The sequence below is a fragment of the Chiloscyllium plagiosum genome, unplaced genomic scaffold (genome assembly GCF_037043375.1).
Source record: "Chiloscyllium plagiosum isolate Xiang-an unplaced genomic scaffold, Cpla_swu_hap1 HiC_scaffold_39, whole genome shotgun sequence".
NCBI lineage: Eukaryota > Metazoa > Chordata > Chondrichthyes > Orectolobiformes > Hemiscylliidae > Chiloscyllium > Chiloscyllium plagiosum.
The window spans coordinates 11,299,511-11,326,371 of NW_028270177.1; the positions used below are offsets into that span (position 1 = coordinate 11,299,511).

Genomic DNA, 26,861 nt, shown 5'->3' on the forward strand with positions numbered 1-26,861 from the left:
ACAGTATCTTTTATTATTTAACAATTTTCTGTGAGGTACTTTGTCAAAGACCTTCTGGAAATCCAAATCAGTCATGTCCCCACTGGTTCTCCTTCATCTGAGTTGTTCAATACCTCCTCAAAGAATATCTTCCCTTTGCTTTGAATATCTACCCAGAGCTTGCTTCTCTCCTGTGCAAATAATTAAGAATGTCAGCGAAAGGTCAAGTTTCATCCACTCCCCTTCTGCCAAACCTACCAGTTGTTTGATAAAGCAGAAGTGTTGACTAATCATCCTGACAAATTTCTATCTCTTAGTTTACAATAAACCTAAGTACCAGGTGAGAAAACTCCACTTTTGGACCGCAGATCCAAGTTTCCCTATCCTAAGGATGCCATGCTTACCATGTGTCATGTCTCAAATCATTTCTTTGCAGTCCCCATATCTTAGTCTGCTTTCCATCCACTCCCTAAGGAGCTGGATGTGCCAATGGCTCACTGAAATAATAGATGCAAATATTTGCTTCTCCTTTTCTTTATGACACTGTTTTTGTGTGCCTGCCAAAATTAGTTACAAAAGCGTGATTGATGCTGTATGTATTTTTCTGTTGACAAGGTATATGCCTCAAGGCGAGTGAGATATCTCATGGGTTCATGTCTTGTTTGCTGTACAACTCTATCAAATGATCCTTTTGCTGACTGTTTCTGTCTGATCACAAGGGATTTGTTTGTGTATTAAGAAATAAATGGAAATTCAATTCTTGCTTTTCAGGTCTTGAAACAGAGGCCTAGGTTTGTTACCATGAAGAAGCAGCCTTCCTATATCGGCAGTGAGGGCTTGGAATTGAGGGATTACCAACTTGAGGGTCTGAACTGGCTCGTTCACTCCTGGTGCAAGTACGGATTTGGATGTGATCGAAGAGCTTGTAATGAATTTGATTGAATTTTTGTTAGGTGATAGTTCAGGGTTTACAACTGGTCTTCGTATGTTAGGGCAGGGCAGGGTATGGTATGGTATGCAGGCTCACAGTTCTGTGACCTTGGCTGACAGATGTATGAGTGCTGATCATAGACAGGCTCAGCATCAGTTGTGGTATCTCCCGTGGTCAGATTGCTCACTGAAACTCATTGCCTCTGCTCACAAGTGGAAAATGCCCACCTAGATGAGCTGCAGGAGATCACTGGTTGCCTGTGGATCCCACCACAGGTCACCTGCTTCAGAAAATGAAAAATGGTGTTTTGAATCTAACAAATCCTTCACACACTTGCATCCCCTGTGAGCAGGACTCAGTAGAGTTCAAACCCAGTGGGGGCAGGAACTAGATACATTGCTATTTTTCGCAGCCAACCTTATTTTAAAAACATGACGTTAGATGGTGAAACTGATTTGCACATGAATTAGATTGAAGTGAGGGAAAATTGCTTACATGAACAAATGGTGCAGGGGTAGGCCATTTGCTCCCTTAAGCTTGTTAAGTAAAATCAGGGCTGATCTGATTACCTTACATTTCCTTTACCTGTCTATCCTTGGTATTGCTTTACCCCCATCATCAAGAATCCATCTACCTATGTCTTTCAAACATCTAGTGACTGCTTCCACCAAGGAGAGAATTCCCAAGTTTAATCAAGTCACCTCTTAAGTTTCTGATCTCCAGCAGATACAAGCCTCGTTTGTCAAATATTCTCTCAAAAGGCCAATATGCCCATTCCATATATTATTCTGGATTAGTGGTGCTGGAAGAGCACAGCAGTTCAGGCAGCATCCAAGGAGCTTCAAAATCGACGTTTCGGGCAAAAGCCCTTCATCAGGAATAAAGGCAGTGAGCCTGGAGCAAGGAGAGATATATTAGTCTAGTAAGCCTTCTTTGGACAGCTTCCACTGCATTCACATACTTGCTTAAATAACGAGGTCACTATTGTATACTGTACTCCAGATTTGGTTCCATGAATGCCCTCAGTAACTGAGAAATAACTCCTCACTTTTGTATTCAAGTTTCCCTTGCGTTCTCAGTTGCTTTTTGTATCAGCATACTAACCCTAAGCGATTCCTGCCGTAGGACACCCAGATTCATCAGTGTTTCAGATCTCTGAAATTTCTCAGTACTTGGATAATATGTTCACATTTTTATTTTTTCTGCCAAAAATTGACAGTTCCACATTTTTCCACAATTTGCCCCATTCTCCAAATCTTAGCTTGCTCACAACCTGTCTGCATTTCTTTGTCAACTCCTCATGTCCTTCTCACAACTTATTTTCCAACTTGTGGTGTTAGCAAATTTAGCAACTAAACCTTTGGTCCCTTTATTTAAGTCTTTAACATAAATGATAAAATGTTAAGTTCTTGATCTCTGGACTCACCACTTATTGCATCTTGCCAACCAGAAACCGATCCATTTATGCTTACTCGGTTTCCCACTAGCTAATCTTCTGTTCATGTTAATGTGCTACCCTCTCCACCTGTTTATTTTCCACTACAGCTTTTGGCACCTTACCAATACCTTCTAGAAGTTTTTAATTACGGTGATTCCAGCAGTTCCCCTTTACCCGCAGCATGTTATTTCCTCAAAGAATTCCCAATAAATTGGTTAAATGTGCTTTCTCTTTCACAACACCAGATGCAGTGAGAGATTGGAACATCAACAATGTTCCAATCAAATGTCTTAACCCCCACCACAAGCCTATTCTCTTACAAGCAACTTCATCCCTCTACAAAGCAACTTGCCTGAGGCTGAAACACTGTTGTGACACAGTTCTGTTTGACTCAGAGTGAACATTCAGCTGTGTCTTCATGCTGTCACTAAGACCATGTATCTCCACTCATACAACAGTCTGACTTTTCTCAAGTTCAGTTCGTGCTGAGATCCTCCGCTGTGGTTTTTTTCAAACTTCCAGGCATGATTATTCCATTGCACTACTGTCTTGCCCCTCATATTCTGCCCTCCATAATTCTGAGGTCATCCAAAGTTTTGGTGCCCATTACCTATTTCACATCAAATCTCATTTACCTGTAATCCTTATGCTTGCTGACCTATATTGGCTTCTAGCAAAGAAACTCTGTTTTAAATGTCTCATTCTTGCTTTTGGAGCCCATTATGGCATTGCCATCTTTCTATCTCCATAAAATTCTCCAGGGTCAAAACTCTCTGAAATATGTGTTCCTCCAGGTTTGGCCTTTTGATTTGAATCACTTCCATCACTTGGGCTCATGTCTCTCCAAGAACCTCTCTGCCCCTTGACCTTCCTTTAAGATATTCTTAAAAGCATTAACTCCTTGGACAAGATTTTGAACTGAAGGGCTATTTTACTGTGCTTTAAATGACTCTGACACATAGTCATGTGCCCATGTATCTCCTCATGTGGTTGGGTGTTGTATTTTGCTTTGTATTACCCCTGTGAAACATCTTGGGATGGTTTACAATGTCAAAGTTATGTTAGTGCAGTTGGTGTTAGTTACTTTTGGTGTTTCAGTTTGTTTGAGCTCGGTAGGTTCACTGTTTATATTTCTGTCTTGATAACCCCCACAGGTGTAACAGTGTGATCCTGGCTGATGAAATGGGTTTGGGTAAAACAATCCAGACTATCTCATTTCTCTCAAACCTATTCAATCAGCATCAGCTCTATGGTCCTTTCCTCTTGGTTGTCCCACTGTCCACGCTTACTTCCTGGCAGCGAGAATTTGAAATCTGGGAGCCCAACATGAATGTGGTTGTTTACATCGGTGATGTCATGAGCCGGAATACAGTGAGTACAAGACCTTGCTTCAAACACCCGGAGATTCATGAAATTTGAAATTATGTTAAATATGAAAATGTGTTTGAGGTTAATCAACATGGGAGAAACAGGTTAATGCCTGTCATCTCTAAGCTCTTAGTGTGAACATGATTTGTTTTCCTTCACTAGGTCTGTATGGTCTGTGTCAGATCTCCAGGATAATTACACTGCCATACACACCCTCTCAATATTTCTTCATTACCAGGCTGAGATGTATTTCTGCAGGCTTAGCGTTCAAAATAGGAATGTAATAAGTGCTGGCCAGCCAGTGACATCCATGTCTCATGAAAGAATTAAAAACAAACCTGGGATAGTTTCTTAAATGGCATTTCATTTCTAAGCGCCTCGTCAAAATTGAAGACAGCACAGTCAAACATGATTTTATTCTGAACAAAAAGACTGAAGAACTGCGGATGTTGGAAATTAGAAACTATCTGGGTTCTGAAAAAGGGTCACTGGATCTGTAGCGTTAACTCTGCTTTCTCTCTACAGATGCTGCCACACCTGCTGAGTTTTTCCAGCAATTTCTGATTTTATCCTCACCTACTGTTCCCCTCACAAGCTCAATTGGACGGCTGGTTTGCACTGCAGAGTGATGCCAATAGTATGGGCTCAGTTCCTCTAAGGCTAAGGTTACCATGAGGGACTCTCCTTCTCGGTCTCTGTCCTCACCTGAGGTGTGATGACTCAGGTTAACCCACCACCAGTCATCTCTCTCAATGAGAGATCAGCTCTATAGCCTGGTAAGACTATGATGGCTTTTTGCACCCCCTCAAATTTCTCTCATATTGGATAATGATCAAGATTTGAGAGCGGGAACCAGTTTCTCGCCCTCACCTCTTAAACTCTCACCCTGTAAGAGAAGCATGTGGAATTGTTGTAATATTGCTTTCTATATTACAACTTAATTGGGATCAGATAAAGGACTGAGACCTGGGATTTTTCAGTTATCTGCTACTCCCTGTCTTAATCAGTCGTTCCAGGGGCTAATATTGGGCTTATTCTGTAAGAAGGTGAAACCTGGGTTTGTGAAACCTACTAATGGCCAAGGGTCGTGTCATTTGAAGCACATATTTGTACGAAAGCCAGAACTCTGGACCTATTGATAGGTATCATTGTATCATTAATAATTACTGATCTCCAACACATAGCAAATTAAAACTTTCTATTACAGATCCGAGAATACGACTGGTTGCATCCTGAGACAAAGAGACTGAAGTTTAACGTATTGATAACGACGTATGAAATTTTGCTGAAGGATAAGGTAATAACCCCTCAGGCAGTGATGTGAAATTTGAAGCCTGTCAGAAACAACTGGCTTGGTCAGCAAGAAGGGACTAATTCACCATGGGATCATGGAAATCATATTTTAACTCAAAAATTGGGATGCTTTACCATAGATGGCTGGTGAAGCCAAGTAGGTCATAATATTTCAGCAAAACTTGGATAAATGGTGAAACAAGTGAAACATCCAAAATTGTGGGCAGTGGGAGAAGACCAGAATTCTGAGGTTAGAACAGAAGCTCTGGCATGGAGATGGTAGAGTAATGGGCAGCTGGAGCTTCATAGCTTCCATTGGTGCTGAAATCTCACTCCTCAATTGTTATTGAAGCCTTTTTCTTTCCTGTCAGAATGTTTTGGGGAGTATAAACTGGGCATTTCTGGGAGTGGACGAAGCTCATCGGTTGAAGAATGATGACTCCCTCTTGTATCGGACTCTAATCGACTTCAGATCCAATCATCGACTGCTGATAACTGGGACACCGCTGCAGAACTCATTGAAAGAGCTCTGGTCACTCCTGCACTTCATCATGCCTGAAAAGTAAGCCACCTCTTAGCTAACCCAGCAATTAATAAAGGTTTACAAGGTGTAGGTAACCACATGCCCCTACCCTCAATGGCTTACCCCAGTCACACTGAGACCAGCTCCACAGGTATATACTATCTTTGTCACCTTGTGCAACCAGACTCCCTCCAGCAAGCGCTCTCCTGGAGAACAGTAGCAAACTTTTTAATAACTAAATTGAGTTGTCATCTCAACGTGTACTTCCGAGCTGATGTACCTTCATAGCAGTTAGGAGAGTAAGGTTGGGCTGTTATTTTACCTGTTATTCAGCTGTAATTGGATGTGAGTAAATAACCTGCTTAACGTATGGACTAATAATTATATATCATGAACATCCCTCTGATGGAAGTAACGTCCCAGAGCTCTTTGTTGTGCGTCCTCTGGGACAATTGTGCAGGCTTATGGAGAAAGAGCATGGGAAATGAGGTTAATTTCATATCTCAGCCACAAAGCTGATACAGGCATGACCGGTCAAATGGCATCATTCTGGATTCTATGATTAATTAAGCCTCAGGACTTCCATCACAGCATGCGGCTGACTCTCAATTGCAATACCGAGAGGTGCTATATCTATCATATTGCAGCTACTTGAACGTTCAGACATGCACTTGACATATAAGTTTTTTTTTCACTCTAGGTTTGATTCCTGGGAGGACTTTGAAGAGGAACACGGGAAAGGAAGGGAAAATGGATTCCAGAGTCTCCACAGGGTCCTGGAGCCCTTCTTGCTGCGCAGAGTAAAGAAAGATGTTGAAAAATCGCTTCCTGCCAAAGTTGAACAGATTCTGAGGGTGGAAATGTCAGCCTCACAGAAGCAGTATTATAAGTAAGGGCTCAACTGGTGTCACAGGAATAGCTCAGTAGGAGACCAAGAATAAGGGGGTGCCCAATGCAGATGCTGGTTTTGTAAATTGACTTTGTCCTTTTCTTCATCCCTCTCCTCTTCCCTGCTTAATGTATTTTTTGTAATTTGCAGCAATTTCCCCCATGTAGGGTATCGTAAACTGGACAGATCTTTCTTCATCTTAAATATGTATCCTAGAATTGAATAGCTTTTTTTCCTTCTCTCTGACTAGTCATTTGTAGCACTGAGGCCAGTTAAATTAGTCACGATTAACTCCGCAACTTTCTGGTGTCATGTAGTGCAGCATCACAGGAACCACATTTTGACTTCCTTTTTCTCTAACCGCAATGTTAATCATTTATCCAAAATAAAATGGATTACAGAAGAGGCCATCAGGATTCTCCCATCACTAATTAAGGAGCACAGGATTCAGGATATGAATAGGCTGCTCTCTCCTTAAATTCAGTCTCAGCTGCATTATAACAATATACATCTTTGCAGCCTCAATTGCGGAGCAGGAATTTAAGTAGCTTTAGATTTAGCAAGTTTTTAGGCCAGTTACCTTTGTATTTGTAATACCGTGGCTGTGTTGGGTCCCCATACCTGATGATTCAGGTACTTCACCAGTGTTCTGCAGCAGTTAACTCCAAGCACAGAGACAGAGATTAGCACAGATCTAAATTGTACTCATCGCAGTTCTAATCCTCTCTAAATTGTTGAACCTGATTCAAGTAGGTCACTACCTTGAGTGTATGGGGAGCAACTTTGTGATCTTCATAAATCCGTCTTTGACAGAAACTTGCTGAAGTGCAATTGTATCTCCCTGCATGAGAATAAATGAGCACCTTTGTTCGAAGGTGCTTAGTGAAGACTGACCACAGTAATTGCAGACCCTGAGGGAGTGGGGAGGCATAGAAGGCAGAGAGGTTGGGATGACGGGTGCTTGAATGTAAACGGAGGGTGGCTTGCTTGAGTCTATTTACTGGGAGAGTAGAAAGCATTTTTAATAAAATGCCTCTAGGTACTTGAGTACAGATGGTAGAAATGTTACACTGCAGCAATGGCCGATTGAGTAATTCATACCTGTGCCAGCTAAATGAACGAGTCCTCCCCAAAATAATCCTGCATTCCAGCACGTGGTCCATGGCCTTGCAGGTTACAGCACTTCAGGTGTAGATTCACATTCCTTTTAGGTTGAAGGTTTCCACCTCAGTCACCAAACTGGGCAGTGAATCCTAGCCACCTATCACCTTTTGGGTGGAAAAGTTCTTCCTCCCGCTCCCTTCCCCCAAAACTACTCAATGCCAGTCATGTTAAATCTTTGCTCCTTGGTAATTGACATCTGTGCTAGGGGTGTTAAGTATTCCCCATTCACTCAATGCAAACTCATTACTTTGTATGCTTCAGATAAGTCACCTGTCAGCCTCCTCTGTTCTAAGGAAAACAAGTCTGGCTTATTCAATCTTTCCTTATACTTGAAATTTTCAGGCCCTAGCAATGTACTTGTAAATTCCCATACTCTCTTTCTTTCAAGCAGTTATGTCCTTTCTGTGATGGACCAGAACTGTACATTAAACTGTACATTAGCTAGGACCTAATCCTGTCTTAGATTATTCCAGCACTGTACCACTGCTCATGTATTCATCACCTTGTCCAATGAACAAAAGTATCCTACATGTGGTCTTTACCACTTTATCTACCTTCAGGGACCTGTGGACATGTACTCCAAAGATATTTTACTTTCTCTACCTCTCCCAGTAATGTCAGATTTATAGTGGATTCTGTTGGGTGTTTGCCTTCCCCAAATTCATAACCTCACACTTCTCCAGTTTAAATTCTGTTTGCACTCTTCTGCCCACTTGACCAAGTTGTTGATATCTTTCTGAAGTTGACAGCCTTCACCTTTGCGATCAACTACCTAATTTTTACATTGTGTGCAATTTTCCCCGCAGTGTTTCCCACCTTTAAGTCCAAATCATTAATGTATACCGTAAACAGCAAGGGACCCAAAACTGAGCTCTTGTGAAACATCACTGGAAGGACCATTTCATTCACAAAAACATTACTTGACCATCATCTTTATTTCCTATCACCGAGCTGGATGCAATTTTGGGTCCAACATTCCGCCTTCCACTGTATCCCAAGGGCTTTAAATTTTATTCGCAGTCTTGACATGTGGAACCTTACCAAATAAAATCTATGTTGACAAAATCCATTGCACAACTTTCATCAATCCTCTTCGTTACTTCCTCCGAAACTTCAATTAAGTCAGTAAGACTGACCTTAATAAAACCATACTGGCCATTCCTCTCCAAGTAACAGTTAATCCTCTCTCTCAATATTGATTCTAGTCATTTGCCCACCACCGAGGTGGCGTTATCAAGAAAATTAAACACCAAGCCACATGCGAGGTTACGCCAGATGACCAAAAGCTTGGTCAAAGAATTAGGTGTGCCAATGATGGTCAGAGAGTACTGGGGAAATGAGTGAGCTGCAAGAGACTAGAGTTAGCAAGGTGAAGGATAGACCTATGGAGGCCAGCACTAATGAGTTGGAATGGTCAAGTCTAGAAGCAACATGGATTTATTGAGAGTTTCAGTGGTTAATGGCCCTCAGCAGGGATAGATTGAGTAGTGTCACACAGGTAGAAGCAAGGTGCCTTTGTGGTAATGCGGATATGTGTTCGGGAACTCACTCGTTAGATGTCGCAGCCAAGTTGTGAACAGTCTTGTTCACATTTGGGCATGGTCAGAGAGGGCAATGGAGTTGGAACCATGAGAAACAAGTTTAAGACAACTGTAGTGGCTTCTGTTTGCCCAGTAATTATATGAAGGAAATTTCTGTTCATCCTTTACTAGATATTGAGCAAGCGATCTGATGGTGTGGAGATAATGAGGGCCGAAGAGAAGTGGAAGTGAGGTAGTTTATATAGTCAACATGCATATGGAAACTGATGCTGTGCTTTCAGATAACGCTGCAAGTGTGGAGCATATAGTGAGATAGAGGACAGTGTCAGTGCAGGATTCTGAGGAGATACTGGACCTAACATTGCAGCAGTAAGAAGGGACATGATTAGGAGAGAAGTCGAAGATTCACAGCATTGAGACAACACTAACATCCCAGGTAGACAATGTTAGGGATGTACTTTACAAGAAGTTGAGAGTTGAATCTATTTCTGTTCGAGGTAGGATTGAGGGTAACAGAATTGCTTGATTTTTTTCTTTTCCCTGACGAGTTAGGGGAAGGTATCCAGGTGCCGAGGAAGAGCCCATGACAGAATAATACATGATCTCTGGATGGAGTGGACTTGGTGCATCGGTTAGTCCTTTCTTTCCTGGTAATGTTGGTTATGGTGAGGTTATGGTGTGTGGTAATGAGGAACTTGTGCTGCTGTTCAGTCGGTTCCTAATTCTGAGCGCTCCTCATCTCTCTCGACACAGGTGGATATTAACCCGAAATTACAAGGCGCTCACCAAGGGAACCAGGGGGTCTTCATCGAGCTTCCTCAACATCATGATGGAGCTGAAGAAATGCTGCAATCACTGTTATTTGGTTAAGCAGTGTGAGGAGAATGAGAACCTGTCCAGCCAAGAAGTGTTGCAGGTGGGTGAAACTGTGATGATAAATGTTGTTCCCTCTGCACTGAATCACTCATCACACCTTCTAAATGTGAGTGTCTCAGAAACCTGAACTGAAGTCAGAGGCAATGATGAGTTTGAACTATCTTTGTTGTCACCTTTACTGCTTCCAGTTGTCATTTAAATGGAAGAATGGCCACCCACTATGTATGCCATCTTTAATTTAGCTTGCTTTCCATTGTTTTTATTCTTCCATGAGTTGTGGGCATGGCTATCAAGTTGACCATTTGTTGCCAATCCTCAATTGCCATTGAGCTGAGGGACTTCCTAGGCTGTTTCAGAGAGCATTTAAGAATCAGTTGCTTTGCTTTGGGTCGGGATTTGTATGTAGGCCAGACCAGGTAAGGATGCCAAATCCTCTTCTCTAAAGGACATTAGTGAATCAGATGGGCGTTTACAATAATCCATGGTAGTTGTCGTAGTTACCATCCCTGAAATCAGTTTTCATTTCCAGAGCTATTAACACAATTACACTCCCCTAGCTGCTGTGGTGGGATTTGAACCTGTTTCTCCAGACTGTAAACCTGGGCCTATGGTATACTACTCCAATGTCATTCTTTATCCTTCTTTGTTTTCTGATAGATCCAAATACTTTTCAACTAACACATGCTTTCTCTGCCTCATTACTGTTACTGAGCTGATGCTTCCCACCAAAATAACAGATCTGAACTAATTCTCTATGTAGGCTATGGTAAAATGCCTGCCATTGTTCATTTGAAAGCATTCACTTGAATAGTTTATTGAAGTCTCTGGAGTGGGACTACACCTATTAGAGATGACATCTTTCAGTTAAGCTATTAAATCAATGCTCCCTGGTCTCTTCAGATGAAGGAAAATGATCTTACAGTATTGTTTTGAGGAAGCTGGCTAAGAGTTATTCCCAGAGTCTTGATGTTTATTCCTCAAAGAGCATCCCAGAATTGTTAGGTGGAATTAAAGGTACAACTGAAGAAGAGAGCATGCTCATAGGGCAAAGTAAAGCCACCGTAGTCCAGCTGGACCGTAGCCCTGCGCTTTTATAGAGGTCACCAGTTGTGGTTTAACCTGAGGGTCACCACCCTTCAGGGGAGAGGTTGAGATGGAGAGCCCTTCATGGTAACTTCAACTGGTGTGGGAATTGAACCCATGGTGTTGGCAGCATTCTATGTTAGAAATTGGCCATCCAGCCAACTGAGCTAACTGACCTCCTCATAGGGATGAATAACCTGCTACTGTTTCTGCACAGTTGGGGATGAAAATGTTTTCCATACCCTCGAATGTATTCGATTCATAACTGTATCTGTTTTAATATAATATTTTCATAGAATAGCATTGTAGCTGGGTTGTTCTCAGCACCTGTGCTTTCTCAGACCTGCCAATGTGTTTTCTGCTTCCTTTTATTGCAGAACCTGATCAAGAGCAGTGGCAAGCTGATTCTGTTGGATAAGCTGATGACCCGGCTTCGAGAGAGAGGAAACAGAGTGCTCATCTTCTCTCAGATGGTCCGAATGTTGGATATCCTCGCTGAATACTTGACCATAAAGCACTATCCATTCCAGGTGAGTGTGAGAAAGAATTCCAGGGTGTTGATTAGCCTGACAGATAGTGAGCAATTCAGAATCTGACACACAATTCAGGATGGTTTCATTTTTGAATGAGTTTTTTTACCCCACGTTCAGTTCCCTTGCCTTTCTACTTTCTCTTGTCAAAATGAAGGGTGGAAAGAGCTTGTTGCCACTAAGTGGAACCATTTCTTGGACATTCTTCGTGTCAGAACCACGCATACCAGGTAGTTATCCAGAACTCCTTCGACTCTTCCATATCTCTCTCTTGCATGTCAAGATCAGAAGATCTTCATTACACTTGAGCTATTTTTCAATTTGCCATGTCAACTATCCTATAATTCCAGCATAGAATTAAATAGGAAGATGGAATCAGCATTTAAACCTCTGGATGTCTCTCGAGCACTGAAGATTTTTTTGAAGTGTGGTGTCTATTATAATACAGGGCATTCAACGGTAAGTTAGAATCCAGGAACCCCTGCTCAAAAGTAAAACACGTAAACACTAAACTTGTTCTGTATGCTGCAGAATTCCTTCATGGGCATTAACATTCTGTGATACTCTCACATCTACAGTGACACCTTTTAAGTTGCAGATTCCTCTCTCTCTGCCTGCACAAAGTATCATTAATGTTCTCTGATATAAATTTGATTTTCATCCTTGCTTGCTCTGGGGAAAAGCAGCAGGAGATCAATTGATGGTGCCTTCAAGTGACCCTAGTGATGTCTGTTAATTCAGCTCAAAAAAAACATTAATTAAGTGCCATTTCCTAATGCTGACCTTTTTTTTTTGTTCTCCTTGAGCTAACGTCACCAGTTAACAAGGGGCTGTCCAGTCTCTAAATGATGCTGTAGATAACACTATGGGGCTCTGTGCACTGGGAGGTTTGTTGAAGCTGCTAAGGCTAGCTTCTCTCTCCAAACACTTCCAGAAAAGCCTAACCAGTCTCATTGAGTTAAAAAAAATGGCTGTCAAAGGCAAACGTTCAAAGATGAGCCCATCCCTCCAACCCACCCAGTTCACTTTTCTCCATTATTACTTTAAAGATGTTTATGACTGCAGGTTTATGAGAATGCACCTGGTGGCATACCTCTGGATAGCAGGGTCAATTTTGGTTGCAGTCTATGACTGTTTTGCCAACTTGCCTTTGTGAAATTGCTCAATGACGCAAGCCCCTCCATAGTTGTCGACTAAGCACTGTCCTTTAAGCCAGGATTATTTTTGGACCAAGTATCTGAATAAAAATAGATGAGCAATCCGCACTTCAGAGTTTCTGGATAACCTTTCGGCACACAGTTGAAATGGTCTTGTTTTATCATGTTGCAGCGTTTAGATGGATCTATAAAAGGCGAGTTAAGGAAACAGGCTTTGGATCACTTTAACGCAGAAGGATCAGAGGTAAGAAAGTGTTGATTCACACCTTTCCCAGTACTAGCTTGACAACTCTTACACCACCACTTTCTAAAAAAATTTATATTGTGAATGATTGGTTGTCCTGGAAATGAATGAACTCTCGCTCACTCTGGTGGTGTTGTATTTTGCTCAGTAGTCCCTTGTTTTCTGAGGCTGTTTACTAAAATTTTGCTTGCTCCATCCCAGGTTTTTGAGACTGAATCCTTGCCCAAATCATTCATTCTTGGCTGAACCATTTTAATTTCCTTCTACTTTATCAGTGACAATGTGCATGCACAAGACCAGATATTAGGACTTTTCAATAAATGTCACTCTGTCCATACCTAATATTTTATCACTTCAGAGTTATCCTCTCCTTTTAACATTATCTATCCTTGATTAATAAATATTTGTCAGCAGAGACTTCACTGCATTGCCTGGACAGGTTACCAGCAGTGCTTTTCAGTCAGTGTACTGTACTTTGTCCTGTCAGGGTATTGTTGACAGGGAAGTGAGTGCATGCAGTTCTTGCTTTGAATAAAGAATTCATTTCAGAAATTTGAGTCAGAAGGTTGGTTTAGTATCAGTTGGCCTGGCATAGCATCACATTGCAATACGTGGCACTTGCACTGCACAGTTGGCGTCTTGCCACATGTACTCCTGCTTTGATTTGCTAAATTGTTTATCTTTCTGAAATGCACTTAAAATAACTCTAGATTTGTTCAGATTATTTTTATTTAAACTCACCTTTGTCTCTGTTTTAAGTGTTAAAGATTCTAAGCCGGTCAGTGAGTTAGAAATAAAGAAGTATACATTTTTAGTGTGGACTTTTAGCTTGGTCTTCTGAACCAACTGCCCCAAAATGCAGCTCTTCCTTATTGATATGTGCTCAGAAACAATTAAAATAATCAACCCTGTTTCCCTTAACTTTAGCAATGATATTAACAAATATTAACAGTGGGATTAACGTGAGTAGTAGTCCAGACTGTTACTCCTCTCCAATTTCCCCTTGTTGCTTTTATGATCAAATATTCCATGTGAATTTCCTGTTCACTGCACCCTTACTGAAGCCGTACAGACCAGAGGGTCACCTTTTCAATGTTGTGGTTCTGTTTGCCGAGCTGGGAATTTGAGTTGCAGACGTTTCGTCCCCTGTCTAGGTGACATCCTCAGTGCTTGGGAGCCTCATGTGAAGTGCTTCTGTGATCTTTCCTCCGGCATTTATAGTGATTTGTATCTGCCGCTTCCGGTTGTCAGTTCCAGCTGTCCGCTGCAGTGGTCAGTACATTGGGTCCAGGTCGATGTGCTTATTGATTGAATCTGTGGATGAGTGCCATGCCTCTAGGAATTCCCTGGCTGTTTTCTGTTTGGCTTGTCCTATAATAGTAGTGTTGTCCCAGTCGAATTCGTGTTGCTTGTCATCTGCGTGTGTGGCTACTAAGGATAGCTGGTTGTGTTGTTTTGTGGCGAGTTGGTGTTCATGGATGCGGATCGTTAGCTGTCTTCCTGTTTGTCCTATGTAGTGTTTTGTGCAGTCCTTGCATGGGATTTTGTACACTACATTGGTTTTACTCATGCTGGGTATTGGGTTCTCCATCCTGGTGAGTTGTCTGAGAGTGGCTGTTGGTTTGTGAGCTGTTAGGAGTCCTAGTGGTCGCAGTAGTCTGGCTGTCAGTTCAGAAATGCTCTTGATGTATGGTAGTGTGGCTTGTCCTTTGGGTTGTGGCATGTCCTCATTGCGCGGGTATCTGTTTTTGGTGAATACATTGTATAGGTGTTCTTCTTCCTCTTTCTGCAGTTCTGGTGTACTGCAGTGTGTTGTGGTCCTTTTGAATAGTGTCTTGATGCAACTTTTTTTGTGTGTGTTGGGGTGGTTGCTTTCGTAGTTCAAAAACGGATACCCGCGCAATTTCATCAACAGATGCCTAAGGGAAAGACAACGGAACGAGGACATGCCGCAACCCAAAGGACTAGCCACACTACCATACATCAAGAGCATTTCCGAACTGACAGCCAGACTACTGCGACCACTTTAGGACTCGTAACAGCTCACAAACCAACAGCCACTCTCAGACAACAACTCACCAGAACGAAGGACCCGATGCCCAGCATGAGCAAAACCAATGTAGTGTACAAAATCCCATGAAGGACTGCACAAAACTCTACATAGGACAAACAGGAAGACAGCTAACGATCCGCATCCATGAACACCAACTAGCCACGAAACGACACGACCAGCTATCCTTAGTAGTCACACACGCAGATGACAAGCAACATGAATTCGACTGGGACAACACTACTATTATAGGACAAGCCAAACAGAGAACAGCCAGGGAATTCCTAGAGGCATGGCACTCATCCAGAGATTCAATCAATAAGCACATCGACCTGGACCCAATATACCAACCACTGCAACGGACAGCTGGAACTGATAACCGAAAGCAGCAGATTCAAACCACTACAAATGCCGGAGGAAACATCACAGAAGCGCTTCTCAGGAGACTCCCAAGCACTGAGGATGTCACCTAGACAGGGGACGAAACGTCTGCAACACAAATTTCCAACTCGGTGAACAGAACCACAACAACGAGCACCCAAGCTACAAATCTTCTCACAAACTTTTATCACCTCTTCAATCTCTGATCTGAGGGATACTTCCCCAAATATCTCTTCACCCTCCGTTTTGACCAGTTACAATTTGCAAGGTTTATTGACCTCAAGCTGCTGATTCAAGCATTATTCAATTTGGCCTCACTCCTCTTGTTAACCTGGAGGGATGTTCAACGCTACAGGCCTTACTCTGTCAGCCTGGTTTTCACTAGTAAATAGACAATGCCTTATAGAATCCTGGAATGGTGCAGCACTAATAGAATCCATTTACTTTTGCACCTGCGCTAGCATTTTGGAAATTATTCAATTAATTCCACTCACCAGCCTGATGGACCTCTTGTACCATAAAATCATATAATCGCAAGGGTGTGGATGCAGCCACAGAGTCCACACCGACCCTACAAAGAGCATCCCACCCAGACCTGTCCCCTACCTATCCTTGTAACCCTGAATTTCCCATAGCCAGTCCACCTGGACACTGTGGGCACTTTAGTATAGCCACTTGACCTAACCCACACATCTTTGGACTTGGAAAGGATACCTGTGCAGATGGAGAGCGAACATACAAACTCCACACAGACAATCGCCCGAAGGTGGAATTGAACTCTGGTGCTGCGAGGCAGCATGCTAGCCACTGTGCCACCCCCATCGAGTCAGTAGTTCTCCACTTTTATGTTGAAAATTGCTATTGAATCTACTTCCTCCGCTCTTCTAGACTTTGTATTTCAGATCGTAGCTCGAAAGAAATTTCTCTGCATGTGTTAGTTCTTTATTTGTTTTCCATCTCCATCCTCAGGACTTCTGTTTCCTCCTCTCTACGAGAGCAGGGGGCCTTGGGATTAACCTTGCCTCTGCGGACACTGTGATCATCTTTGACTCTGACTGGAATCCTCAGAACGACTTGCAGGCGCAGGCTCGAGCTCATAGGATAGGCCAGAAGAAGCAGGTCAGTTTGCACTCAGTTGGAAGGATGATTGGGGTGATGCCTATGTTAGTTCTGCATGTTGAAGACAGACAGATCCACTTTTCATGAATTGTTTGGCTTATGAGCTTCTTAGCCTAACTATTTTTCATCAATTTCAAGTAATCAAGGACAAGAAAAAGCTTTACTGTTGACTTGCTTTATCACACTCGGAATCACCACAGCTCCTGGTGATATACTGCAACAGGATGTAGGTGCTGTTGATAATGTCTCCCCTCCCTGGTGTTGCTTCCCCCTCTCACCCTGTACAGCTATCATCATCCTTCCCCCAGTGCCTGTTGTCAACCCCTGCATGTAATTTCACACTCCTCCCCCACCCCCAACCCAACGGCTGTTGTCACAAACCCCCTGCCCCCCCAAATACCTGTTGTCGCGCACCCTCCATCCACTGTACATCTGTTGTCATATCCCCACATGGCTGTCACCTTCTGAATGCCTGATTTATCATGCCTTCTGTCCTGAACCTGTTATCAGTCCCCATGGCTCAATGTCGATTTTCCTGCTCCTCGGATGCTGCCTGAACTGCAGTGCTTTTCCAGCAACACATTCTTGACTCTAGTCCCCATGGCTGTTGTGGCCACCTGCCCCTGCCCTTGTTGTCATGTGCCCCCCCCCCCCCCCCCACCCCCGCCAGCACATGCCCCTGTTGTCATCCACTGCTCTTGCCTCTTCACTGAGTGCAGGACACTGAGGTGGCTTTTGAGGCTGAGAGAGAGAGGACCTTCCTGCTTCTCTGACTCAGTGGGATTGCGCACACCTTTTAAAAATGGGAAATTTGAAAATATTAAGTTAAGCACCTTTATTAGACTTTCCAGAGTGCTGAATGTTATGGGAAGGGTGATCCTCTGGTATACTGGGTTGACGTAAGGAAAGTTTTCAAATGCTGGCAGTGATGTTGCAAGGCTGTATTGGCAGTGAGTGCATCTAATATATTTACATTGGCTGCAATGAACACAGCTATTTTTAAAAATGAACATTTCAGATTAAAATTCCCATCTGTGTTCATTAGGCCTTTGGGTCCTTGAGCCTGTTGCTGCCGGCTATATGTTTTGACCTGCTTTTAATAACTATTCTGGACCTAGCAAGCCTACTGAAGGAACATTGATCCTTTCAGCATCTTTACACAGTGTTTTATCTAAGTGGAATGTATTAACGTCTTAATATTTAAGGCTGCTATCTTTCTGTCTTCCCTGTTCCTGATTCCAATTCAGTGAGTTATTGTAAAAGGAAGAGTTAGGAGTATGATTGGGGTTTATTCGAATATTCTGGATATGTGAAAAAGTTGGTCAAGGAACAGGCCCTCAAACCCACTCAGTATGCAAACAATCTCTTGGAGTTGGAGTGGGGATATTAATATCCAGATGAGGAACAGCAGCCTTCAGTCTGTATTACATCGGAATATTTCGTACTTCAGCTTAAGTTTTGTGTCTTAGTCATAAAGAAAAATTAACTTGCAAACGAATTCATCAAAACGTGTTTATAAAAATATTAACCAGTATGCTGTTGGAGTGTTTCCGATCAGTTGAGTGTCCATTCAGTGCCATTCCATGTCCATTCCAGTGCCATTCCATGGTGTGTTGAAATAGTTGATTTTTTATTTCATTTGAGTACCTGCATTGAGTTTCCTTTTCCTGGATAATGTAGGAAAGTGATCAGGTAGGGTCTCTGTCCCAATCACTTAACTGTGGCCATTAGTACTTGGCAATTATCTGCATATTAGGTTTGTGCTTGTATTTGTAGGCACGGTCGTTGTGTCCGAATAGGGTAGATCAGTCTGGCCAACTGACTCTCATCAAAATAAAATACTGCAGTGATTGAAATCTAAAATGTGTTCAGAAGATGCTGGAAATGTTCAATTGGTTAGGCATGGAATGAGAAACATTCTGGGTTGAGGGCATGTCTTCAGACCTCTAAAATGTTAACACTGTCTGTCTCCACAGGTGCTTCCACATTTACTGAGTATTTCCAGCATTATCTCACCTTTATTGTTGACTGTTACTGTCTAGACTTGCATACAAAAAGTAATCATTTGGCTAAAGCATTGGAGACCATGTATCTACAAACTTAGTTGAAGTAAAGGTTAGGCCTTTCTGGAAAGGAGCCTTATCAAAAAGTGAAAAGATAAAGGAATAATTTAGCGCTCAACTTTTAGTGCTAACCTGTATTTGTTTATAAAGAGACAGCGAACACTCAAACGCACGTGCACCTGCTCACTTTTTCTACATTGCATCATAATCAGGAGCGAGGTTTGTGCCAATTTTATTTTCCTCATATCCATTAGAGACTGTAACTTTGACTAGTTTCCACTTTTGTTTTGATATTTCAGGTTAATATTTATCGCCTGGTTACAAAAGGGACTGTGGAAGAGGACATAATTGAACGTGCCAAGAAAAAAATGGTGCTAGATCACCTTGTGATCCAGAGAATGGATACCACAGGGCGGACAGTGTTGGATAACTCTGCTCGTCCCTCACAGTAAGCAACATTGGTGTCCTTCCATTCTTCTGTGCACCACTATCAGGACTCTGCTGCTCATCCTGGTTAATGCATGGCTGTGGATTCCCAGATCTTGAGAGTACTCAGCAATCGAGCAGTTTGTGTTAGCATGGTCAAGAGAAGACTGGATTGTCCAAGGTTGATTCCTTGGTTCATGCTGTGTTTTCCTGTCTCAGTGGAGATCACAGTGATGACTTGACAATTGACCTCCACTAATTAGTGTTGTGGAAGGGCTCAGGGCTCATCTAACAACCAGTTGTACACTGACCCTCAAGCTGGAGATTGAAGGCATGGGTATCAGAATAGCGAGAGAATGGCATAAGAGCAAAATGCTGTGGATGTATAAACATGCGGAAAGAACAGTGTACTGGAGAAACTTGCATGTCAGGCAGTATCTGTGGAGAAAGAAGCAGAGTTAATATTTTGAGTCAAGTATGACTTATTTTCGGACTGAAGAAGAATATACTGGACTTGAAATATTAACTGTTTCTCTCTCCACAAATGCTGCCAGAACTGCTGAATTGCTTTGTTTTGGTTTCTATTACAGAATGAATGAGATCCGAATTAGTGTTGTCTCCTGCACATGGGTAACTGTCCTATCTTATGTTCATATAATAGTTGTTTGGCAATGCAACAAACTGTTTTAACTGGCATCTTAGAAAGTGGCACTCACGATAAGCCTGCCAAAAATTATGTATCTCAAATATTGTGAATTTTACTGTATTATTCTGTCCAATTATTGTGTTTTTTAATTTATTTACCTCCATGTAAATATGTGTTCAATCAAATGGCCACACAAAATATCAAAAGTTGATTCAATTTTGAGTCAAATACCACAGTCAACCTTAACGTCTTCAATAATCAGCTGAGGGTGCAAGTAAGAAGGCACTCTGCTGCTAAGTTTTATTTAAGGCAAAATTGCATTATTACTTAAGTAATTTAAGCTGTAAATAAAATATAAATGTGACATGTAAACCCCCTAATTAGGTTTCTGTTACTTAGTGTGTTTTTTTTTTCATTGATTATCTGGAATATTTGATAAACTGACATGCTCCCAGTCCCATCAGTGTCAATTAATAAAAAGTTTGCTGTACGTAAACTGAGTATTGCTTAAAAAAATTTTTTTTTGACTTGTACTCACCAGAGCAATTTACAATAAATTCTAATATGAAAGTACAACCCTTTTATACTGTGGAAGAGTAGAGCACTGATTGGTTGCCAGGTGAATTCTGGTAGAAGTGTTGCTACCAACAATGTGCCAGTTAGATGGTAATTGATTATTAACTAATAAGCTTTGTTTAAATTTAAGCCAGGCAAGGTGACCATGATTGGTCGAGACATTGTTCTGAGAAATGAACCAGCGAATGGCTGTTATCTTTTTAAGTTAAAAGGAGCACAAGGTTTTTAGTCTGTCTGCAGTATATGGGACCTTGCATGTTAATGTATATAACATCTAGTATGTAGAAGTGCTGCGCAATCTGAGTCTGACTGACAACTTCAGTGGCTTGTTAATATAATTCGTCAGCACACTGGGTTATTCAGCAAGTAATATCCAGTTGTACAATTGCAACTCTAGTTGGTTGAGTACAGTCAGTATCTTTCTTGTTGCAAACAGCCAAGGAGATGTGCTGCTGGATATGATCTGCCAGTGTTTGGGATGTGGAGCTTAAACAGCTAGCATTGTGTCGGCACAGAGATTCATCCACCCCATTACTAATTTGTGTGATAGGCAGAATGCTGTTGTTTGGCTGATGGCAGCATCCCGTTAGTGGTGAGCCCCTTGTATTGCTACTGTACAGTGGCAGCATGAAATAGCTCTGCGTTTGCTCAAAGCTTTGAGGTACCTTGACGTTCAGGGTAATTAGAGGCAGTGTTCAGGACCAAATGTGATGTCTTTAGGCACATCCAAGGTCTTGCGCAGTGTAGAAACATACAAGCAGGAATAAGCCATTCAAACTATTATGTGGGCCATTCAGTACGATCATGATTGATAAGATCAATAGCAGGAGGACATGGACAAATGTAAACTTGCAAAAGAAACAAATGTGGTATGAAAATCTTCACCCACACAGTGGGTTAGGTTTTGGATTAAGCTGTCTGAAAGTGTGGAGGAGATCTGCAGCTCCTCCTACTCCCACCTCCAGTTCTGAAAATGGGTTATACCTGAAACATTGACTTCTCCACTACCTGATGTTGCCTGGCTGGCTGTGGTCTTCCAGTCTCCTGTTTGTATGTCTACTACAGATTCAATTGAGGCAATCAGCAGGGTGTTTGATAATTTAGACAGGAACAATATTCAGGCTTAAGGGAAAAAGACAAGAGAGTGGTACTGAGTCCTGACAGAGAGGCAGTACAGGATACGATGGGCTGAACAGCCTCTTCTGCACTGCATCATTTCTGTGATCATTGATTTTGTTGCCTTTTTCCCCTGTTTACATCAGATTAGCCATTATCCCACAGGTTGGCTTTGATGCTCCCTATTTCAGCATCATGCTTGCAGAATAAACAAGTGGCTTAGGCCCTTTGAGGGTGACCTTATAATAGATGGAATTATTGGAATCCAATTTATGGACCAGTAAATGTAGGCATGCGCTGGACTGTAATACAGAACCCTTGGCACATTTGCAACTTGCGCTGGTGAAAGCAGGATGAGAAGCTTGAACACTACTTGTGTCCATAACATTCAAATGAACATGATAGAAGCTCAGCTTCTTGGCCATTCCCAGGTATGAGGCCAATGCTATCTAGAAAAACGCATGTACTTTAGGTGGGCATTTCAGACTTCTCACCGTGAGCATATTGCATAGATTGGACATGACACAGATTACTGAAATGGCTAATGTGTCTTTTCAGCTCAACACCATTCAACAAGGAAGAACTGACTGCAATCTTAAAGTTTGGTGCTGAGGAACTGTTCAAAGAACCAGAGGGAGAGGAGTCTGAGCCACAGGTACTACTGACTCGCAGACTTTGCCAGTAATGAAAAGCTAGAACTTCAAAGTTTATTTTTAATGTTGTTATATTTATGGAAAGTGCTGCAATGCAACTGAAATTGATCATTTTCACATGTAAAAGTAAATAGTTATGCATACGGGGTAGAGATGCTGAAAATTGCAGAGACGTTTTGAGATTAGAGATTAGATTCCCTACAGTGTGGAAACCGGCCCTTTGGCCCAACAAGTCCACACCGACCCTCCAAAGAGCAACCCACCCTGACTAATGCACCTAACACAATGGGCAATTTAGCATGGCCAATTCACCTCTCCTGCATATCTTTGGACAGAAGGAGGAAACTGGAGCACCTGGAGGGAACTCACGCAGACACAGAGAATGTGCAAACTCCACACAGACAGTTGCCTGAGGCAGGAATTGAACCCGGGACCCTGGCACTGTGCGGCAGCCGTGCTAACCACTGGCCAAACATGCCGCCCACTTTGGTAGAGTAAATGAGGCGATAATGTTTTTTTTTGCTGTGAGGCAAATTAGAAGCTAGAGGTTGCAGATTTAAGAGCAATATGAAAAGACTGGAGGAGAAATGAGAATTTTCAAGTTATGATCTGGAATGTCACTACCTGAAAAGGTGGTGGAAGCAGATTCAAAACTAACTTTCAGAAAGAAGTTGATCTTCCACTATTAACATTTTGCAGGGCAGGGGGAATGGGCAGGAAAATGGGATAAAGTAGGTGAATAGCTCCTTAAAGGTACAGCTATCATTGGCTGCATAGCTGCCTTGCATCAGTGTTGCTGGGCAATCTCATAGAAGAATGTAGGTTTAATTGAAGTTTCTTCCACATTTTAGTTTACAACATACTGGAGCAGTACAAACAAGGAAGACTCCAGGTTTGACCTGAGGTGGTGCTAATTTGGGATATCATTTCAGGATGTGGTAAATGTACTACACTTGGTCCTTGCCTCCCTGGGCTAGGTTTGGGAGATAGAGCATGTCAGAATCCCTGCTACATATTGCTATCTACTAACTCAAGAAATTGCATGTGACTTTACCCAAGGGAAAAACAGGGCTGAGTTTAATTATGTTCCATCTCCTGAAACTCACTGTCAGAGTGCACAGACAAAATCACCTATGACCAAATATCTTAACGTCTGCACGTGACTTCAGGGTGAAGGGGGAAATTATTTTCATCAATTCTGTTGAGTTTCATTCAGTTAAATGAGATAGCTAGTAAAATTGCCAACTCCGCTTTCAGGAAATGGACATCGAAGAGATCCTACGTCTCGCTGAAACAAGAGAGAATGAGCAGTCTGTGAGTCCAACAGATGAACTGCTGTCCCAGTTCAAGGTAAGTTTGGTGATTGGTCATCAGCTTGTTGCATTGATGCTTCGACCTCTCAAACATGGCACTGCCATTGGGGTGGGGATTGTTGCCTTGTGCAGGTTGAGATGTATGACTTGCTGTTCCTCATCCCCCCTCCAGGTGGCAAACTTTAGCACAATGGAGGAGAATGAGCCTGAAGTGGATGACAAGCAGGTTAAGGAATGGGATGACATCATCCCGGAGGAGCAGTGGAAGAAGATCGAAGAGGAGGCCCGGCAGAAAGAGCTGGAAGAAATTTACATGCTTCCAAGGAGTAGAAGTTCAACTAAAAAGGTATAGAATCTGTCACGGGCAAGTGGCTGTCTGTGCCGTGCCACTCATTCTCTAAGATAAAATGGCTGAATCCTGTCCACACTCTTATGTTGAGTTTTTGTTTCCTCCTTTGGTCCTTCTCATTGTGTATCTGAGATGTAGTAGTTTGCCTATTTGCACGCCTGGATGCCCAGGTACAAATCCCACCTGTTCCATGGATGTGCAATAATGTTTGCTGAACAGGTTGATTGGAAAATATCTGCATCTGGAATGTCAAGATACCAAGTCAATGCTGCTCCAAGAGTGAGGCAAGCTGGGAAAGCAGGGAAGAGAGCTGCATCCCCTCTCTCCTTTTTTTTTTCTCTCTTTGTTTGCTCTCGTGCTGTCCCTCTTCCGCGCGCGCACTCTTAGCCTCGCACTCAGTTTAATTGTAGGCTTTTACTGGAGTTTTACTTTAGCTGCTATCAAGGTGGTGTGGCACAGGCTGAGAATGTTTATCTTTAAATCAGTGCAATACTAAGTAACATTTGGCTCCTGTACAGGTACATAATCCTTTAACCGGAAATCTGAAAAGCTCTGAAATCTGAAATTGTTTTCGTAGCGTGTGGAGCATCATTTTGGCGTGCGAACTGGTGACCCATCTCCACACCCACTCAAACGATGTCACTCAGATGTGGCATGGTGGTGTGACCCAGCACTGACTGGTGTCAATTGTGCCTCAGCGCTTGTACTATTCATATGTGCGTCTGCTGTTAGGTAATTTTTTTTACTACACTGTGAAAATGTCACTTATTCCAAAAGACATGGGTGCCAAGAATTTCGGGTAAAGGATTGTGTATCTGTACTATGCTTCAGCAGCTCTGTTTCTGGAATAGGACGTGGCAGTGGAGATTGGTTGCCAAAAGGTGAAGAGTCGTTGCTCGTGTTTACACGGAAAGAGGCCCTTTGGCCTGTCAGGAGTATACAGGTCATTGCGAATCTATCCACTCTAGTCTCATTTGCCAGCTCTTGATACGCTGTGGTGTTTATAGTGTTAATCTAAATAATTAACTGTTTTTGACAGCTTCCACCTCCATAACCCTTACAGGCAGTGAGTTCCATTTACCTACCATCCTCCGGCTGTGAAAAAAGAAAATTCCCTCTCCAACTTCTGGCCCTTAGCTTAAATCTTTGCCTCCTAATTATCGGCCTTGTACTAATGGGAAAATGTTCTTTCCTAAAAGATACCTAGTCAGCATGGATGAGTTGGACTGATGGGTCTGTGACTGACCAAGGACATCCCCAGCCTCCAAGGAAAAGAATGGCAGGGGAATTGGTTTTCACTCTGCAGTGTGTTTATGTAGAGTGAACAAGCACATGTCTCCCTCATTCCTTTGAGGAGATGTTTCATTGGAGCAGTGTATTTAATAACAAGGACTTGTCTGCAGGACTGGGAACAACAGACTGAACTACCAGTCAATCGTTCTGGCTGCACTGAAATATTTAGCACCATTTGTATGTGGAATAACTTGCTCTTTAAAACGTTAGTTTTCTGTTTTAACAAGAAAGTGGTAAATACCTACTGGAGTGTTGTGCAGACAAGTGGAACCTCGGGTAACCTTTTCTTCTTTGCTGTAAAATGGCCTTAAAACCTATATCAGCAAGTAGTGCAGGATGCACTGGGATTATGCATTGTTCTTGCAGCCATAGAGCCCAGATCAGATCAGCCTATGTTGCTTGAAAGTGATTTTTATGGGGTTACGTTGCACACAACCTTGGTAATCCTGCTCTAAGAGAGCAATGAATGAGTGGTGTAAGAAATGACAAATGTTATAATGATACATTAGAGACACACTATATGTTTGGGAGCAAGGCCCATTGGTTGATCAGGCTCCAGAGAGTTTTTACTCAACATCCTATCTGTGAATATTTGATGTTTGATTTTGGACGCCAAAGACATCATCTCAGGCATCTTGTCTGATTTAACTAGCACTATCCAAAATTCTGTGATCGAGAATGTGATACCAACAAAGCCAAATCAAAAGCATGAAATGAAAGAAATATTATTTTCTCTTGAACTAATGCTCTTCACCTTCGCAAAATAGTGATATGTTTCAATGCTGAACTTTGCATTAAGTAAAGTTTAGACTTCAAACAAGCCCAACTCTTGATTGTGAGAGGACCTGTTGATCTGGCTGTCTCTCTTTTGATTGTTTGAAAATGGAGCTGGATTTTCAGATCACCACACTGGTGAATTTTCTCCTACAGACCATTTGGACTTGATTTTCAATCCACAGCCTGTGCTGAGCTTGCTGGTGGCCAGCTGTGTTGGAGCTGATGTGGTTGCAGCTCTGCTTGGTTCTGGAAGGGTAAATTTGACTGTGTTCCCATTTCTGATCAGTATCTGGGATTCATTTTGCAACTTTACATGAGTGCATGCTGTGTGAAAATAGCGAGTCTTCCTCCTGATCGAAGCGTGCTGACTCGCTGTGTTATCAGAAAACTGAAAGTGTTTTTGTTTTTGTGTGAGGGACTGAAGGAACAGAAAACTCAAAAGGAACGGAATGGACTTGGAAAGGGAAAATGCCAACTGGCGTCTAACATAATGTTGCTGGTGGTTTTAGGCTCAGGCGAATGGCAGCGATTCGGATGCCGGATCACGGCGAAGGCGGCAGAGGTCATCCGGGTCAGAGAGTGAAACCGAGGAAAGTGAAGATGAGGATAAGCGGCCCAAGCGGAGAGGCCGTCCCCGGACAGTCCGGAGGGACATGGTTGATGGTTTCACAGATGCTGAAATCAGGAGGTAAGTGATGGGGTCATCTTGCATGTGTCTCAGTCAGGTTTATGAAGTCCAGCAAACTTAAACCTCACTTTGTTCTGTTGACTTTAATGGATCTGATGATTTGGAAAGTGTTTAAATTAGTATTTAATCCTAATAGAACATTGCAGAGCGGAAGAGTAGTTTGTTTTGTTTGTCCTTTTTAGTGTGCCCTTCTAAAAGGAGATAAATATATTATTAAACTACAGGAAAAATAGAGGTTTGATGGGGAAGTTAATTCTTATATATTTGTGATCGTTCTCTTGCAGGTTTATCAAAAGTTATAAGAAGTTTGGCGCTCCTCTTGAAAGGTAAACTTCTTTCCTGTGAAGTTTTGTATCATACTTTTTTTCCATCCCTCCACCAGGCCACCTGCCCCA

The 26,861-nt window shown here is 42.3% G+C and overlaps 1 protein-coding gene across 3 annotated transcripts in view; it reads left to right on the forward strand.

The window, feature by feature from the left end:
• The window catches only part of chd2 (chromodomain helicase DNA binding protein 2), a 96,974-nt gene that overhangs the window by 46,423 nt on the left and 23,690 nt on the right, over window positions 1-26,861 (forward strand). For all 3 annotated transcript variants that reach the window (XR_015753832.1, XM_043677228.2, XM_043677229.2), the window contains 15 exons: window positions 751-875; window positions 3,503-3,719; window positions 4,924-5,013; window positions 5,381-5,571; window positions 6,233-6,421; window positions 9,880-10,042; window positions 11,463-11,615; window positions 12,945-13,016; window positions 16,417-16,566; window positions 18,929-19,077; window positions 21,952-22,048; window positions 23,304-23,396; window positions 23,532-23,705; window positions 26,288-26,466; window positions 26,751-26,792. Coding sequence is in view for 2 of the 3 variants with exons in the window: in XM_043677228.2 (XP_043533163.2) it covers window positions 751-875; window positions 3,503-3,719; window positions 4,924-5,013; window positions 5,381-5,571; window positions 6,233-6,421; window positions 9,880-10,042; window positions 11,463-11,615; window positions 12,945-13,016; window positions 16,417-16,566; window positions 18,929-19,077; window positions 21,952-22,048; window positions 23,304-23,396; window positions 23,532-23,705; window positions 26,288-26,466; window positions 26,751-26,792 (2,084 nt within the window). In the remaining variant the exon portion in view is untranslated. The remainder of the gene's footprint in view (window positions 1-750; window positions 876-3,502; window positions 3,720-4,923; window positions 5,014-5,380; window positions 5,572-6,232; window positions 6,422-9,879; window positions 10,043-11,462; window positions 11,616-12,944; window positions 13,017-16,416; window positions 16,567-18,928; window positions 19,078-21,951; window positions 22,049-23,303; window positions 23,397-23,531; window positions 23,706-26,287; window positions 26,467-26,750; window positions 26,793-26,861) is intronic.